This window comes from Musa acuminata, chromosome BXJ2-7 (genome assembly GCF_036884655.1).
Source record: "Musa acuminata AAA Group cultivar baxijiao chromosome BXJ2-7, Cavendish_Baxijiao_AAA, whole genome shotgun sequence".
Classification (NCBI taxonomy): Eukaryota; Viridiplantae; Streptophyta; class Magnoliopsida; order Zingiberales; family Musaceae; genus Musa; species Musa acuminata.
The window spans coordinates 5,428,233-5,445,361 of record NC_088344.1 but is presented as its reverse complement, the minus strand read 5'-3'; the positions used below and the strand labels follow the sequence as shown (position 1 = coordinate 5,445,361).

Sequence of the window (17,129 nt, the reverse complement as noted above, 5' to 3'; positions counted from 1 at the left end):
TATCAAACTTGAAGTTTGGAGGTACAGAGGAAAGAATTACTATATTACAACCGATGTTTTGTTCAGCTAATCACACGTCAACTACAAGTCCAAATAGTTTCTTAATAATTACTATATATTGGATCATTTTCTTAATAATTTAAGTTCTTCTTGGGATTTGTTGGTCACCAAATTAAGTTTTTCTTCTAACCAAAAGAGTTGGAATAAAAGTAGTATTTAGTTTTTCTTCTAATTTTTTTTCTTCTTTAATCAAGCTAAGTTGAAATAGAATGTCTTTCTTAAAGAATACTTGATGTTCATATGCCGATTAGACCTATGTCACTTATGTAGTTGAGCGTCCATCACCACGAATCTCGATTCCCCTTTCCCTGCGACGTGCGCGGTCTTCCTCCTCCTCCTCCTCCTCTCTCCCTTCTTTGAGCACGAAGAATGACAGAGCAGCTTGAGCACTTGCCCTTGTTGGCCATTTGTTAGGGCTAATTATATATTATCTTTTCTCTCGTAGTTAGATCTCTTTTAACATATCGATTTATAGATTTAAAAATTTTATTTTAAAATCTCTATAATTATAAAAATAGAATATTAAAAAAATATTATTTATCTTAATACCGTCAATTTTATCGACGAAAGATATAGTATATGACACAACACATGCATGAATAATACGAAAAAAATAAACAAAAAAGGTAATTTCAAACGAACGATGATGGTGGTAAGATAATTACATATTATCCTTATAGTTAGACCTGTCTAATATCTCGGTTTCTAGACTTAAAAAATTTATATTAAAATCTCTATAGTTGAAACATTTAATCTCATTTACTATAATATCGTTAGTCTTACTAATGAAAGATATATCACATGATAGCATATGAGTATCGTATCGCTCTGCCTCGCCTCACTTGCCACCTCTTCCTCCTTCCTCCTCGTCATTGATAATGCAAATACTTCACCTGTCTCATCTTTCTCTTCCAAAAATACTAGAGGAGGTAGAGCAGTACAGCGTCGACACATATGCCTCATCGCTTTGCCTCCTCTGTATTCTCATTCTCATTGTTCGAATTGATATTAGGATCATTACATCGTTGTCATCAACCACCGATTTTACTATTTTGCCTCCTCTTTATTATCATTCTGATTGTTCGAATCGATATTTGCAAAGTCGATCATTGCATCGTTGTCATCACCCACCGACCACCATAGCACCATCGTTTGCTATCACAACAGCCAACCAAATTAAGCGGACATGATAATTAAATGTCCGATCAAGTGATGTGTAAGATCTCATATGCCAAAAATTGAGTAATTTTTACAATGATATTTTTTGTGATGTAACACAATGGAATTTCTCAAGCAGTTAATTGATACAATAACTATACAGGTCATAATTCACTTTTTCGAGGAGAGGTACATATTGCAAACGTTCTCTTCTCGAGGCCCTATGATCGTGACGAGCGCTCCTCTAAAGGGCTGAAAACAAAATGTGGGGTCTTATCGTCAAGCCTTTCGAATGGTGAGATATCAACGTAACGTACTTGGGTTTCCTAATTTGTTGTTTCGCTCATCCACTGAATGTGATAAATAAATAAATTATTGGAGAATAATTTGATTTTGATTTTAGATCATCTTTTACATTTAACTATGAGTACTTTTCTAACTACATGGGGATTTGATTTGACGAGAGATGAGCTATATATCAAGGTTTTATTTCATGTTGGATTTGATTATATCAAGTTCTATCCGATAAAAGTAGGTTCATGGGTGTAACACGAAACGAAATAGAAAGGTTCGATTATGTAAAGAGAATTAAAAATAAATTGAGTCATCTCAAACATTAGACTTAAAAAAATTATATTCAAATTTATATAATTATGAAAGTAAAATATTTATTTTTATTTACTCTAATGTTGTTGGTTTTACCGATAGAAGCATAGAAACGATGGGTAAAAAGATAGTTTCAATATTTTAGTTACGTTTTCGATAGTAATGAACGACAACATTGCTTAAGGCCATAGATGACTATTGTCGATGAGGAGGGAGGACGATGATAAGAGGTGAGACAAAGGGAAAAGAGGAAGATTTTGATATAGATACTGACGCTCTATATCTATGTTGGCACCCAGGGAACTATGTCGATGCCAATGCAAATGCAGAGCGATGAAAGAGCTACTTAGCATCTGCATCGACATCGACACAGATGTAGAGTGGTGAAAGGGCAATGATTTATAGTGGGCCAAGTGCAACCTTCCTTTGTTAGGCTTGCGACACATCCATTTATGACGCCAACTTTCTTGTGGCTCATCACGTCCACTAGGTCATATGTGCTACTTGTCACTCCCTTGATGCTAACTATTGTGTCTCCAACGTAGGCCTGTGGCGGGTTTGCCTCTTTTGCACTTCTTACGATCCCAATCTTGCAGCCTTCCCTTATTACTCCATGGCCTTCTTATCTTCTAGCTCTTGCCTCTCCACCTCCAAACCCATGGTGGTGCCTTGAGTGAAGAAGCCTGCGGATCCTCAGTGGACGACCATAAAGCGATGGTGTAGAGTGATTGAGGAGAGGGTGGAGGCTATCCCGTTGCAATGCGACATTGATGTAGTTGCTGAGCGATGAAAGGGCCGCTCTGCATTTGTGTCGATGCAGATGCCGAGCGACTCTTTCGTTGCTCTGCATCTGCATCTGTATTGGCATTGCGGGGCAACTATGTTAATATTGACATAGATGTAGATGTAGAGCGGTGCCGCTCTATGTCATCCTCTTTCTTCTCTCCCTTTACCTCAACTCTTATCTTTGCTTTTCCTTCTCACCCACAGCAATCACTCGACTCCTAAAGATGTTGCCATCTACCATCATCGAAAATGAAATTGAAACATTGAAATTATCGTTTTGTCCATCATTTTGATGCTTCCATCAATAAAACCGATGATTGTTTGAATAAAAAAAAATATTTTTAAATGTTTCACTTTCATAACTATAATTATTTGAATAAAAAAATTTTAAATCTAAGAATCGGATTAAAATTTTTTATTAAAAAATCATTTTTACATTTTTTTTATCCTTATCATCCTTAAGATGCATTCACATTTCTTTAATTTGATTTGCTTGTTTGTCCCGAACCAAAAGATTAATTGAATGTATTTTTCATTTCAATCCATGTTACTTTTTTTTATTACAAAATATTCTTTGAATCAAAGATGATTTTATAAAATATTTTTTATTATAACTGCTGACATGACATGACATGACATGTCACATGTCTACGATGACATGAAACCCTTCATGAAAGATACATCAAGACGCTGATTTAATCTCACTTCGAAAAGGAGAACATGCATCCCATCATCAAATATCCGCATCACTTCTGTGATGTGATTCGATATACCCCTTTCCAATCGTCCACATATACATATATAACTTTTTATTTTCCCAGACTAAATACAACTGACTAACAATTGAAACAACAGCACATCCTTGTCAAAAATTATATATATAGATTCTATTTTTAAGCACCATAAAACTTTGCACAATAAGACGGGTACAGACCGAGTACCTGCATAAGAACTTGTTCGTAAAATGACCTACTGATATGGCAAGTAGCCAGAACCAACACAACACGGCATGGTTTGGCACAAAACTCTCCATGCCGGCAAAAATCTCAATCGCCTAATCTTTAATCGAACAAGAGGAGAATTTTCTAGGGCCATTCTTGTTTCCACTATCGGTTTATCATGAAGCAATAAATAATCAGATGAGTTGTCAATCACCTATTTGTTTTTTTGTAGTTCTTTTTCAATGTCCTATAGAGAAAGTTGCCATGAACCTAATCTGGGCAGAAAACTAAGAAACCTGGCGTATCCTGGTTGGTAATGGCCTCGCGACCAGCCCGTCAGTGATCCAGCCACTTTGCAGACCATCATATTTGATATGACCATATTCCCTCTGTACATAATCGAAGGATATATGCAGCCTTCCCCCTGGCTTGCACTCATCAGCAGCACTCCCTGACTCCATATCCACATTTCTCTCCAGCCAGTACAGGTAGTTGACGTGGAAAAGAGATTTCAACATGTCATCTGGCAAACACCCTTCCTTGAGAATTATCTACAGCGGAGAGAAAATTATAAAGCAACTCAGCAACTGTAAGGTACAAATATTTTGATAGACTTTAGTCTTACACAATATCTTCCTTGGTTCTCTGTAAGCAGGTAGCCTTCATCTCTATATAGATCAAACAGTACAAAGGCATCCTCTTTACTGTTGATTACTTCACTGAGTTTAGACCCCAGTTGCAGCCTGCAGCAAATCTCAGCTGCTGCATCTTTAGCTTCCACGGATAGTATCTGAGACTGTCCCTAAAAGAAAACCAACAAACAGAAACCACATGATAAAGATGTATAGATCATGCATGTACAAGACTATAGATAGTGTAACTAGGGAACTATACAAATATAAAAGAGCAAAAAGAGGAAAAAAAGATACATTCTGCAACAAAATAATTCCTCATTTAATTATTTAAGATTAGAGGCAGCAATAGAATAGGAGAACAGATAGAACTGCTGATTAAAGTAACAAATATAATTATGTTGGACCACATCTACCACAATCTAGTGGGCCAAGCTATAATCTGATCCAGATAAACCTTAGATTTAAGAGCTCAAACTCAATGAGAGATTTAACTTCTGCTGGTATATATTTGTTAGGATGTTCAAGTAGATTCTAGGAGAAGAAATTTACTTCAGTTATTGTAAAGATATTGTGGAAACTACAACACAATTATATTGATTCTATCCTTTCCTAATACTCCGCCCAGAATTAAAAATATTTAGTTGACCAATTTCATGAATCCATGCAGCTATTCAACATATTACTAATCAATATTTTTGAATAATAAATTAAGTTCAAATCTTTATGGTTTCTCATATAAGAGTTGTGAGTTCATAAAATTATCAAAATTGTTCATCATCAAAAGCGACAATGGGTATATGCTATGGTGAGGAATTCACATGACATTAGAATGACACACTAATTCAAGTAATCAAATTTGTGTAGTGAGTTTTTATCCAAAATAAATACCCAAAAATTATGAAATAAACTTCAAGTGATCAGATATTGAAGCAACAGAAATAACTGATTTCCTTGTTTTGTACGAGCAATTGGTTAAGGTAGTTGACTTAAAATGAATCAATAGAAAAAAATCAATGAGTGATCTTGGTCTAAAAATTATCAGAAATATTTTTCACAGATAAGAATTTGGATATTAATTAATCAATAACCTTTTATAAGATTCAACAGTGTTCCAATTTAGTTGATTTTTAATGTCACAAGCATTGCTTTTTTTTTTCATATATATACACAGTCACATTTGTTTAAACTGCATCAACAAGAATTATTTAAGTTTGTCAATTGTTCTAATGTCTGATGTGTATGTTTTATGTAACTTTGCTTAAGAGAGAGTAACGTTCATAACTATCGAGCACACTATTCAACCTCACCATGATGTCATAGCTGACATGCTTCCATTGGACATCATGATATGAAAGCACAGATGACTAGTGGTAAGCACCGCAAGGGGATATAGGTGAAGTGAATCCTAGTTTAGCATGCATTCCATTGAAGTGAAAATCAAATTCAAATAGCAGAAAAAGGCATGAAAACACAGTAAACAGGTAAACATCTAAATAAAGATGCCAGACAAGTCTTGACGAAAGTGACACTGGCTTTTATAAGGACACCATGCAGTCAACTGTAATGAGGATCAGAGAAGAAATTGTTTGCATACATTACGTCCCTAGATGTTTTCATTATTTCAATGGAGGAAAATCCAACCCACTACCTAAAAGATTCTAGTCATGCTGGAGAACCATCAGCTGAAATCCCCTAAACTTTTCAAATACTCCAGAAATTCTGGTGGTCACAATAGATTTTTCTTTTTCATGAGTTCACAAATATGACCAACCTCAATTAGGTATTTTTATAGAATTACTTGAATCATATCCAGACCCTTGCCTGGAGTTGGGAAGCTTAAATGGCAGCCCGTAACCATCTCATGGACTGCAGGGAGCATCCATTCATAGGCACAGGTGGGCTTGCCACAATGTGCGATTTGGGAGCACTTCCTATGTCACGCCCCGCTGAATTTTTTTTTTTTTTTTTTGTATTATAATTCAACAACAATAGTGTAATATCCCATTAGTCCTACATCGGAAGTGGGGAATGTGTGTGATTAGCTTATAAGGGCTTGATGAGTGTACTACGTAACCTCCCGCTTAAGCATTTTGGTCCGCCGTTGAGGACCAAAATGGAGTCATTAGCCAGTTAGCTCATCAGACCCGGGTCGTGACATTTGGTATCAGAGCCGACCTAGCATTAGGGCAGGGTGAGAGGGCTGCAGTAGGAAAGGGCTACCCGTGGATGGAGTCAGAAAACTCATCACGGCGTGGAGCCACCACTGAGTTAAACCTCACATGCACTATGCTAGGGTTCGATCTGGGATATGTCGGGCCTTGACGAGGACGTCAAGCTAATTGAGTTGGGGATAGTGTAATATCCCATTAGTCCCACATCGGAAGTGGGGAATGTGTGTGATTAGCTTATAAGGGCCTGATGAGTGTACTACGTAACCTCCCGCTTAAGCATTTTGGTCCGCCGTTGAGGACCAAAATGGAGTTATTGGCCAGTTAGCTCATCAGACCCGGGTCGTGACATTCAAATTTATATAGCAACGGGGTGAGCATAAAGAGCTCAGCAAGCGACTAACATATCCATGGCGATAGGAGAAGTTCAAGCAGGCTTAGTATCAAGATAACAAAAGCAGAAATACAAGTGTTCATTTGAAGCCATCTCATTTGATATAAAATCACAAAGGTTTACCTTGTTCAAAAACAGGCATTAGACATAACAATAGGAGAAAGGAAATTGGAGCATATCATTGGCATAAGGAGCATATCGATGTACTCTAGCATAGTGCATGTGAGGATTAACTCAGTGGTGGCTCCACGCCGTGATGAGTTCTCGACTCCATCCACGGGTAGCCCTTTCCTACTCGAGCCCTCTCACCCTGCCCAAGTGCTAGGTCGGCTCTGATACCAAATGTCACGACCCGGGTCTGATGAGCTAACTAGCCAATAACTCCATTTTGGTCCTCAACGGCGGACCAAAATGCTTAAGCGGGAGGTTACGTAATACACTCATCAGGCCCTTATAAGCTAATCACACACATTCCCCACTTCCGATGTGGGACTAATGGGATATTACACTATCCCCAACTCAATTAGCTTGACGTCCTCGTCAAGGCCCGACATATCCCAGATCGAACCCTAGCATAGTGCATGTGAGGTTTAACTCAGTGGTGGCTCCACGCCGTGATGAGTTCTCTGACTCCATCCACGGGTAGCCCTTTCCTACTGCAGCCCTCTCACCCTGCCCTAATGCTAGGTCGGCTCTGATACCAAATGTCACGACCCGGGTCTGATGAGCTAACTGGCCAATAACTCCATTTTGATCCTCAACGGCGGACCAAAATGCTTAAGCGGGAGGTTACGTAGTACACTCATCAGGCCCTTATAAGCTAATCACACACATTCCCCACTTCCGATGTGGGACTAATGGGATATTACATCCTAAGCCTCAGGATGTTTGTGTCCATACAGAAAAGCTCTAAAATATGGAATCCAATCTCAAAAAAGTCCTAATCAGGCAAGAGACAATCAAAAGAGGCGAGACAACACTTGTTCCACGGAAGGAGTCAAGAGGTCCAATTCCCCAGACCATTGGACTGTACAGACATATTATACAGAGTCCACATGGACTGTAAGGACAAACTTGTGAGATCCTTTAGACTGATCATCCCACGGTCTTTAAAGTTCAGCTCAACAAGCAGCAGCTATGAAGTTTTTGGAGGCTATATATTAGTTATTCTTAGCATAATATTGATGTATTTCATAGTGTTATAAACCAGTTTTGATTCGAAGTTAGATTCTGGGTTTTGGGCACTAGCAGCCAATAGATAAACATATTTGTAAGCTTCTAAAACATGTTTGGATTGTTACCTTTCTTTACTGTGCAAGAAACATTTTGTGCCACTTACATTTCAGATTTTGTCAATTTCATCAAAGAATACTTAGATATGATTTAAAAGTCATACTTCTTTTGTCTAGCACATTCACTTTAAAGACATTGCATGGTTTTACGAATAAAAAAGAATTGCTAGAGATTATCCAAATATGTTATCCATCAATTATAATATCCCACAAGAGAAACCTTCAGGACAAAGATTATCATAAGTTCACAATGTTATTTAGGAAATTGAAGATAGTAAAGTGACTCCACAGTAAATGATAAGAGAAGTAAGCTAGTCTTTTACTGAATGTTTTAAAATGTCACATTAAAAATATGATATTTGTTCTTGATCCATTATATCAGACCATATCATGCCTTGCTTGAGTAATTTAATTATATGTGCATATCATATTTGCCAGATCCATGATGCCTACATAATACAAAAGGACCAAAACGTATAGCTTTCATGCATTAGCAACTTATGTTCAAGATAAATGTATATCTTCACTTACTCTACGAGTTATTTTGTTGACAAATGGTATGCCTGGGAAGAACGGTTCCCCATCATTGACCTCCTTTATAAGAGGAACCTGTCCACTCAATAGATATTCACTGAAGACCAAACCTGTGGAAAGCCCATACAAAGTATATTAAGAAACAAGCCACGGTATAAAAGTATCTTATGCAGAAGATTTGTGGTAAATTGGTAATGCATAATTGCATATATGAGTTTACTAAAACATGAATGTTCATATTATAAATTTATCATAAGAGCACAAAACCCTGTATAAGGAATGACTCCCTTCAATAACAAGAACGAAAAAGTCAGAAAGATAAAAAGAAAAAAAGATACTAAGACAAAATGCCAAAAATGGTATTCGTTGAAAGACAATTCTCACAACACCAAGCACAGTTTGTAGAAATAAAACTCATCTGAAATTGTCAATCCTAAGATTGTACATGTACAAGCAAACAGAGAATACTCTTAGACCTGTGATATGCCCATTCGAGACTTAAGTTTCTCATGAGAAATTCTCTTCCTAATACAAATTTTAGTCTTAAAAGAGCAGCTCTCAAGGTGTTAACATGCAGTTAAAAGAGATTACCATTTGTTTGACGGAAGATGGCAAAAAACTCAAGTTACATAAGTTGAGCAAAATTCAAATTTAAATCACCCAATTACATCACTTACCTATTTATAACTATCCTTCTACAGTGGGTGGAAAAAGGGATGAAATTGACTAGTCAAGAACTTACATGCTCGATATGGATTTAAAGTCCTTAACTGAATTGACTGATATGACTTGAAATTGCAGTACATGTGGAGTCCTGTCACTGCAACGAAAGAAGCAAGTGCTAATGGAGTTGATGATCCAATGTAGGTACCCATGGCTATTCCAAGCATGATTCCCACAAACTTGCTCACCATTCCTTGAGCTTCACCTTTTGCAATGACCTAAAATTCACTTAATAAAAATCAAATGTATATGGACATCCTTGTATGTTTGCATAAATATTGTGCAAGCATACCTATATTTTTCAGTTTATGCATAAGCATATAATACAAGTAAGATGCCTTTATGCAAATGCACAAACACAAAGATTTTATTTTTCTATGTGTATATCTAACTATGTTATGACTTACATGTACGAAATGAGCCAATATTTTTTCATGAAAAGTTAATGATGATAATCAAGAGTAGTATTTCATCTCAAATTTCAAGCATATAATAAGAGTAGTATTGCATATCTGTACAAAATGAGCCAAATTCTAGAATATGCATGTACAACAGCCTATGAAGCCTAATAGTTTCTTCAAATTTCAGTTTGCAATAACAATTTGGAAGTTTTTATAATCAAATAATTTAATTGCTGTGGCATAGTCTGTGATACATTGAGTAAGATCATTGGTAATTTGAGCCATTATACAGATATGCAAGTTGATATGGAAAAGAGATTGTAGATGATCTCTGTATTTTCACATTATACACACTATTAGAGCAAAGATTCAGAAAGCACTCACTTACCCTATGCAATCTAAATCCTTCCAGACACATGAAATTGTGAACCTAAACCCACCTCCCAAGCAGCACAGAATTCATTTTGATGGTAGTAGCCAACCCATTAATAAGTCATGGCTTGTCAGCCTTGTATAGTGATGAAATCCATGTATATATGAGTTCTTACCTACAAATTTATGTTATATTGGTAATACATGTATCACAATACCATGTATCATGTATCATGCACCAATTACAACATTTTCAAAAGCTTTTATGCACATGGTCTTGATATATGATTCGTAGCAGGTCTTAAAAACATATACTGATTCATTATTGAGGCAAAAAAATAACAAAAACAGGATTTTAGAGGTTCAACATTGGTTACATCCAGTCCCAACATATCAGTCCCACAACAATCTGATTGATGACCAATATGAAAATAGAATGAGAATTAAACTAAACCTTGTATATAAGTACGTATAAGCACAAGATGTATAGACATGTGAAACATGAATTTAGACACAACCATGTTTCTTTACGTGTTGTCAGCAAAAGCAATAAACAAACCAAAGTACTAGAGATATATAAAGGAGCTAATAAATGGGCTTGGCCATAGATCATCCTTGATGACTTGACACAACTACTAAGTATAGACAAGGGAAATTTCTTGCCACCATATAATTAAGGTATAAGCGTATGAATACCATTGATTGATGAGAATGGAACAAATGAATTCAATGTACCTCAGCAAAATTTCTTTGCACAGCAAAACCAGCATAGAAACAACTTCTTGTAGCAGCCTGTGAAATATAAACAAAGCTCACAATCCAACGAGAAACTTAGTTACTGAAAAAGAAGCCATATATGATAGAGGTTCCAATTAGTCATCTACTTAAATAAATGCATTTGAAAACTCAAACATATGATGCAAGGTAATGAACTTGCTAAACAGGAAGTATGTTTTTGAAGTAGCACATTCGACTCAGTCTAATCAATTGCAAAAAATGTAAGTCGTTTATCTTCATTATGTCAAAGGAGTTTACCTAAATCAAGCAACATAATTCGCATGTCAAACTTAGCTCAAATGACATGAGATATGTTACCATGTCCATTATAAATAATCAAATTTAAGACATACAATGCAAGACAATGAACTTGCTTACCAACAAGTCTGTGTTTGAACTAGCACATCCAAAACAATCTAATCAAGTGCAAATATGAAAGTGGGTTCCTCATTAAGTCAGAAAGTCACCTAAATCAAGCAACAAAATTCATATTTCATGGCTCGATCAAATGCCATGAGAGTTAATATCATGACCATTGTAAGGATGATGACTGCAAAACATGAAAATAGTCAAGTTCAGGACATTTATTAGACATTCGCCGAAATCCAATTGCATTAACTGCATGACTTTTATGATGTTCAAATGTTCCAAGCTTTTTTCTTTATTTTGCAAAGCATTTTAGCCATCACATTGAAAAAATACAAAAACCTTGTGAGAATTTCAATCATTTGCAAATACGTGGATAACAAGGTCTGCATATTTGCTAATACATGGCAATATTAGTAACTACTGTAACTTTAGTGTTGTACTAAGGCTTTCCCTTCTATTAGAAGATTTAATATACTAAATTATTATATCAGAATGAAAAACTATAAATATATAGTCATTATCTACAATAACTAATATAACTTTAACATAAACTTGTTACATGAAAAAATTAATAATAAAATCTGAGATGTCTTTAATCACAGATATACATGTCAATCATTATCATATTAAATAATCATCATAATATCGATTTTAATATCCTGATTAAGCATCAAATATGACATAAACAAGCAACTGATTTTGTTATAACAATAATTAAAGCATGTGTCATCAAATTTTAGCAAAAGCAAATTTTCAAATGTGCATTGAAATATCATTTTACAAGTGACTTAGTCCAAGCAAAACTAGAGTTTCAAATTTCAATAATTCTCCTTGTAAATGTTTCAAGTTCTTCATGTTCTTGTAGACACCAATTTTCTTAAAAATAAATTATTTAAGAACCCAGAAAAAAATCGATATATATAAACTGATACAAATAAATACATTAAAAAATGTGCTTAAAAATAAATATCATATAATTAAAACAAAAAATAAAGTTGTTCAATTATTAAAAATATTTAGTAATCTAATTAGAAACAAGCAAAAATATTTCTATATATAAAAATAATATTCTATAAATAAAATATGAAAAAATAGAATTAATGTTAAAATAATTATACATAAAAAATACTAATCATATAATTATATCTATCAAATGGTTACATATAAAAAATTAAAAATTACTAAGTAACAGCATATTTTAAAAAATCCAAAAATATAGGGGTATCTTACTAGCACATCTTTGAATATAATGTTAAAATTAAATTTTACATAATGCATCATTATGTTATGGAGAATAGGGTAGAGATGCATGTGAAGATGAGAAGATGTGTGTAAAGATGAGAATAGTCAATATCGACACATATTGCAGGGTAATTTGAACAAAGAAAGGAAAAAAAATCAAGCTTCAAGCAGTACCTGGATCAAAGAAGCTGCTGAACGACTAGCCCCAGCTGTAGCACCAATTAAAACAAAAAATTGAGGAAAAGCAGGTGTAATAATTTCCAACCCATATGCCATGTTTTCCAAAAGATCTGCAAAAAGCCTCCATCCCTTGGGATTAACATCAAAGTGACGACCAAAATTTGACAATAATATTTTGCTGAGATAGCCAATTCCATCCTTAAGCACCCAATTCACAGCAGCTGCTGTTGGAATTGCCCCTTTTCCCAATCCAACTGCATAAAGTAAAGCCTAATAAAAGAGAAATATCAAATCATCCATCAAAAACCAATGAGAAATATTTAAGACAAAAAAGTTACACATTTACTTTGATACATTTCTTTCCATAAGAAGAGTCATATAGGAAAGGATATATTAGCTATGCAAAGAATGGAGCAATGATGATTCATATACTGAATTGTGCTTCAAGAAGTAGTAAAGCTTGGATGTGGTGGAGATGACCATATGGCTAAGCATCTTTGTTATCCCTGGATTAAACTGTGACAAGTGTTTGTTGAAACTTGCCAAAATCTAATAAAAAGGCTCTCGTTATATATTAAACAAATGAATAATTGCCTACTCTACTCTCATCTCTCTATGACCAAGGAGTTCTTGGTTCAAATTTCAAACTTTGAGGAGAAGATGGGGAATCCTTTATCATCTTTAACACTCATCCTAATTTGTGAAAACCAAGTAGGTTGATGGAACCATGAATTTTGACATTAAATTAAAGGATTAAGATTTCCTCACATCCAAGTGGAAATACATATTACAACGTCCTACAATGTGACAATCTAACATGACTAATTGTAAGGTTGATTCCTGCACGAACAAGCAAGGTTTGTCTGTTACAGATCCCACACATTTCCCATACCAAAAGCAGTATTAAATGCATTAGAATTTAGCACAGATTCAGCAAAACTTTGTCCAATGTTAAACGATCTTCAATTTGATGGTAAGGTAGAATATGTATCAAGGGGAAAATAGAGAAATGCACTTTGTTGCAACGTAAAAATTGAGAACATAATGCAACTAGAACAGTCAAACTAAAGCAAGAAATTTGCTTATCAAAGGAAACTAAATCAAACAAACTTAGAGCACTGGACTCAAAATTAATAGTTGGCCAGTTCCATAAAAAGACAACAAAACATTGAACTCAAATTAACAATTAGCAAATTCTACAGAAAAAAAAAACATTTATTCCTTTCTATATCATGAAACCTCATTGCCAAAATCTTCTAACACCAATGGTATCTTTTTTTAAGCATTACCATGATATTTTACAGAAAGGGTTTTGGTTTAATAAGTTTGCTATCTGCCATGATAAACAAACTAAAGTAGCACTCAGGATCTATAATCACGGAAGAAGCAATACAAGGAGTAAGAGCAGCGAACCTGCGTGGAAAGGACTCCGCTGATTTGGCTGGCAACTCCCTGAACTCCTCTCCAAAGGGAGTACTCGAGGTAATCGCTGCTGACACTGTGGGGGTAACCTTCAGGCAGCAACAACCTGAAGACGAGATCTTTGCATATGCGCCAAGAGGACCCCAGACTCGGGTAGAATGGGGGCCTGCCATCTCCATCTTGGGCATTCGTCCCTCGGTCAACCGCCAAGCAATCGCCTCGTGGATCATGCACGAGCTTCGTCCGCCTGCCCCCAGTCACCTCCCAGACAAAACCAGGGGCATCTTCAGCAGTGGCAGTCAAGCCAAGCGTAAGAAATGGGAAAAGGAGTTGCGGGAGCAGGGACAAGAGGACAATGGCAGCAACCCTGATGGAGGAGAAGATAGAATCCCCGTCGTCGGGTCCTCCACCAAGAAGGAGGAGCGGCAGCGGCAGCAGAACCCACCAACCGTCAGGGCCAAAGGAAGGATTTTTCTCATGCCACCACCGATTCCCATTGTTGTTGTTGTTGCCATTGTTATTGTTGTCGCCGCCGTCGAATGTGTTGTTATCAGTCGAAGGATATACGCAGGGAAGCAGCCGGGAAGGAGCGGATTTGAATCGAGGAGGTGGAGGCAGATAAGAAGGATGGGCAGACCAAAGAGGGTGTTGTTGATGACGACCGCGAAGAGGAGAGGAGAGGCGAAGGTGGAGGCGGCAGGCGTTCTTGTAGAAGACGGAGGGGAAGGTGTAGGGTTTACCTTCGGAAGCGACAGGAAGCACAAGGGAAAGGGAGTTGCAAGACGAGATGGTTGGGAAGAAGAACGGCAGCTGATGGGGTTGCAGCCCCCACACGGCGGACATGGATACGATACCTCATTCCATGGAGCAGCGCTTTTAAGGGGCCGGCGGTCACGGCGGACCAATTTATGCTTCGTTTGGGTGAATTAGCAGCGACGGTTATCAGCGACCCTTTGACTTTTTATAGATTAACTTAGCAGAGCTAATTACGTATTATAACTTTTTTAACATCCGAATCCATACATTAAAAAAAATATTAGATTCCCTATAATTATGAAAATAAAACATCTAGATCCATTTACCTTGACACCATCTATTTTACCGATAAAAATATAAAAATAATAGGTAAAAAAATAATTTCAACGTCTTAGTTACGTTTTCGATTGTGATGGACGACGACACCATTAGGAGTCGCAGGTGGCTATTATAGATGAGGAAAAAAAATGATGATAAAAAGTGAAGCAAAGGGAGCGGAGGAAAATTCCAACGCAGATGCAAAACGACCAAAGGGCAATGGTCTATTATAAGTCGGACGCAACCTTCCTTTGTTGGGCCTGCGAAATGCCCGTCCATGGCGCCAACTTCTTCATGGCTTACCATGTTCGCTAGGTCATATGTGCTACTTGCCACTCCCTCGACTTTGGTTGCCGCATCTCTAGCACAGGTCTGTGGCGGGTCCATCCCCTTTACGCTTCTTGTGATCCCAATCTTGTTGCCTCTCCTTTGCACTTTATGGCATCTTCGTCCTCTAGCTCTTATCTCTCCACCTCCGAGTCCACGATGGTGCCTCGAGTGAAGAAGCCCACAAATCCTTGACAGATGGCCATAAAGCAGTGGTGCAAGGTGATTGAGGAGAGGGTGGAAGTTGTCTTGCTAAGTTGAATCTCGAGGATGGGGTTGTAAAATAGCGTCGCTCTGTATCTATGTTAGTGTCACTCCATAACCCCATCATCAGGCTCCAACCTAGTAGGACGGCTTCCACCCTCTCCTCAACCACCCCACATTGTCGCTTTGTGGTCATCCGCCAAGGATTTGTGGGCTTCTTTGCCCGAGGTGTCGTCGTGGACTCGAAGGTGGAGAGACAAGAGCTAAAGGGCGAGGAGGTCACAGAGTACAAAGGGGAGGCAGTAGGATTATCGCAGGAAGCGTAAAGGAGGCGAACCCACCACATACCTATGTCGGAGATGTGGCAACCAACGTCGAGGGAGTGGCAAGCAACACAGATGACCTAGCAGACATAACGAGCTACAAGAAAGTTGGTGCCATGGATGGACACGTCATAGGCCCAACAAAGGAAGGCTGCGTTTGACTCCTAGTAGACCATCGCCCTTTCGTTGTTCTGCATCTACGTCGATGCTGATTCAGATGTTAAACAACCCTTTCTTCGCTCTACATTTGCATCAGCATCACTCAGCAATTGCATAGAGGATGATGTAGACACAAAGCATCAACATTTGCATTATTCTCTTCTTCCTCTCTCTCTTTGCTTCACCTCTTACCACTACTCTCTCTCTGCTCATCTACAACAGCCACCTGTTACCCCAAATAGTGTCGTCGTGTGTCACCACCGAAAATGTACTAGGATAATAAAATTTTATTTTTGCTTATCATTTTCGTGTTTCCGTCGGTAAAACTTATGGTGTTAGGGTAAATAGACTTGGATGTTTTATTTTCATAACTGTAGAGATTCCAACATAAATTTTTTAAGACTAGAGACCAGGATGCTAAAGAGGTCTAACCGTCAAAGATAATATGTAATTAGCCCAACTAAGCACAATAGTTAATTTTAGTGGGCGATTTATAGAATTGGCGAAGTTTGTAAAGAAACTTAGAAGAATTCCTCCTAATATTAGTAGGGGTGTTTAACTTGTTTGAATCTAATCATTAATGACTAAATCAAATTGAAGTTTTTGATTTGGTCCACTGATTTATAGTTTCAAATAATTTAAAAAATATATTTTTTAAATAAATCAATTTGATGTATCAAATGGAATCTTAATCTAATTCGATCGATACGATAAAATTTATTATATTAGGCCCATGTGATTTGTGAAATTATTGTATTGGCATCGGTCAAATTCAATTTTTGAGTCAGTTTGATTAATTAGTTTGAATCGATTAAAGGTTTATAGAAATGAACTCGATCGAGCTAATATTCTTAATTTAAAATCTATTTGATTTAATTTAAATCGATTAATTAAATCAAAAAATTCTCAAACTAAAACAGTTTATAGCGTTTACAATCGAGTTATTAATGAATCGATTCAGATCGAACCAGTTTAATTACGA

At 36.7% G+C, this 17,129-nt stretch overlaps 1 protein-coding gene across 2 annotated transcripts; it reads right to left on the bottom strand.

The window, feature by feature from the left end:
* Positions 1-3,472: 3,472 nt before the first annotated feature.
* On the bottom strand, positions 3,473-14,990 carry LOC135616820 (protein root UVB sensitive 1, chloroplastic-like). 2 transcript variants are annotated; one of them, XM_065116475.1, is made up of 7 exons: positions 14,052-14,989; positions 12,633-12,908; positions 10,806-10,862; positions 9,317-9,515; positions 8,572-8,684; positions 4,177-4,353; positions 3,473-4,102 (listed from the first exon to the last, which is right to left on the bottom strand). In XM_065116475.1, exons 1-7 carry the CDS (start codon positions 14,901-14,903, stop codon positions 3,839-3,841), a joined length of 1,938 nt encoding a protein of 645 aa, XP_064972547.1. In that variant the 5' UTR covers positions 14,904-14,989; the 3' UTR covers positions 3,473-3,838. The 2 variants fall into 2 exon arrangements, with proteins under 2 accessions (XP_064972547.1, XP_064972548.1); XM_065116476.1 differs by having other exon boundaries at positions 3,701-4,102; positions 4,177-4,347; positions 14,052-14,990.
* Positions 14,991-17,129: the final 2,139 nt, after the last annotated feature.

Coding starts and splice junctions, on each gene's coding strand:
- LOC135616820 (XM_065116475.1), bottom strand. CDS start 14,903: ATGTCCGCCGTGTGGGGGCTGCAACCCCATCAGCTGCCGTTCTTCTTC. Junction 8,685..9,316: donor TTTAAATCCATATCGAGCAT/GTAAGTTCTTGA, acceptor GGCTTTCCACAG/GTTTGGTCTTCAGTGAATAT. Junction 4,354..8,571: donor TCAACAAAATAACTCGTAGA/GTAAGTGAAGAT, acceptor GTTTTCTTTTAG/GGACAGTCTCAGATACTATC.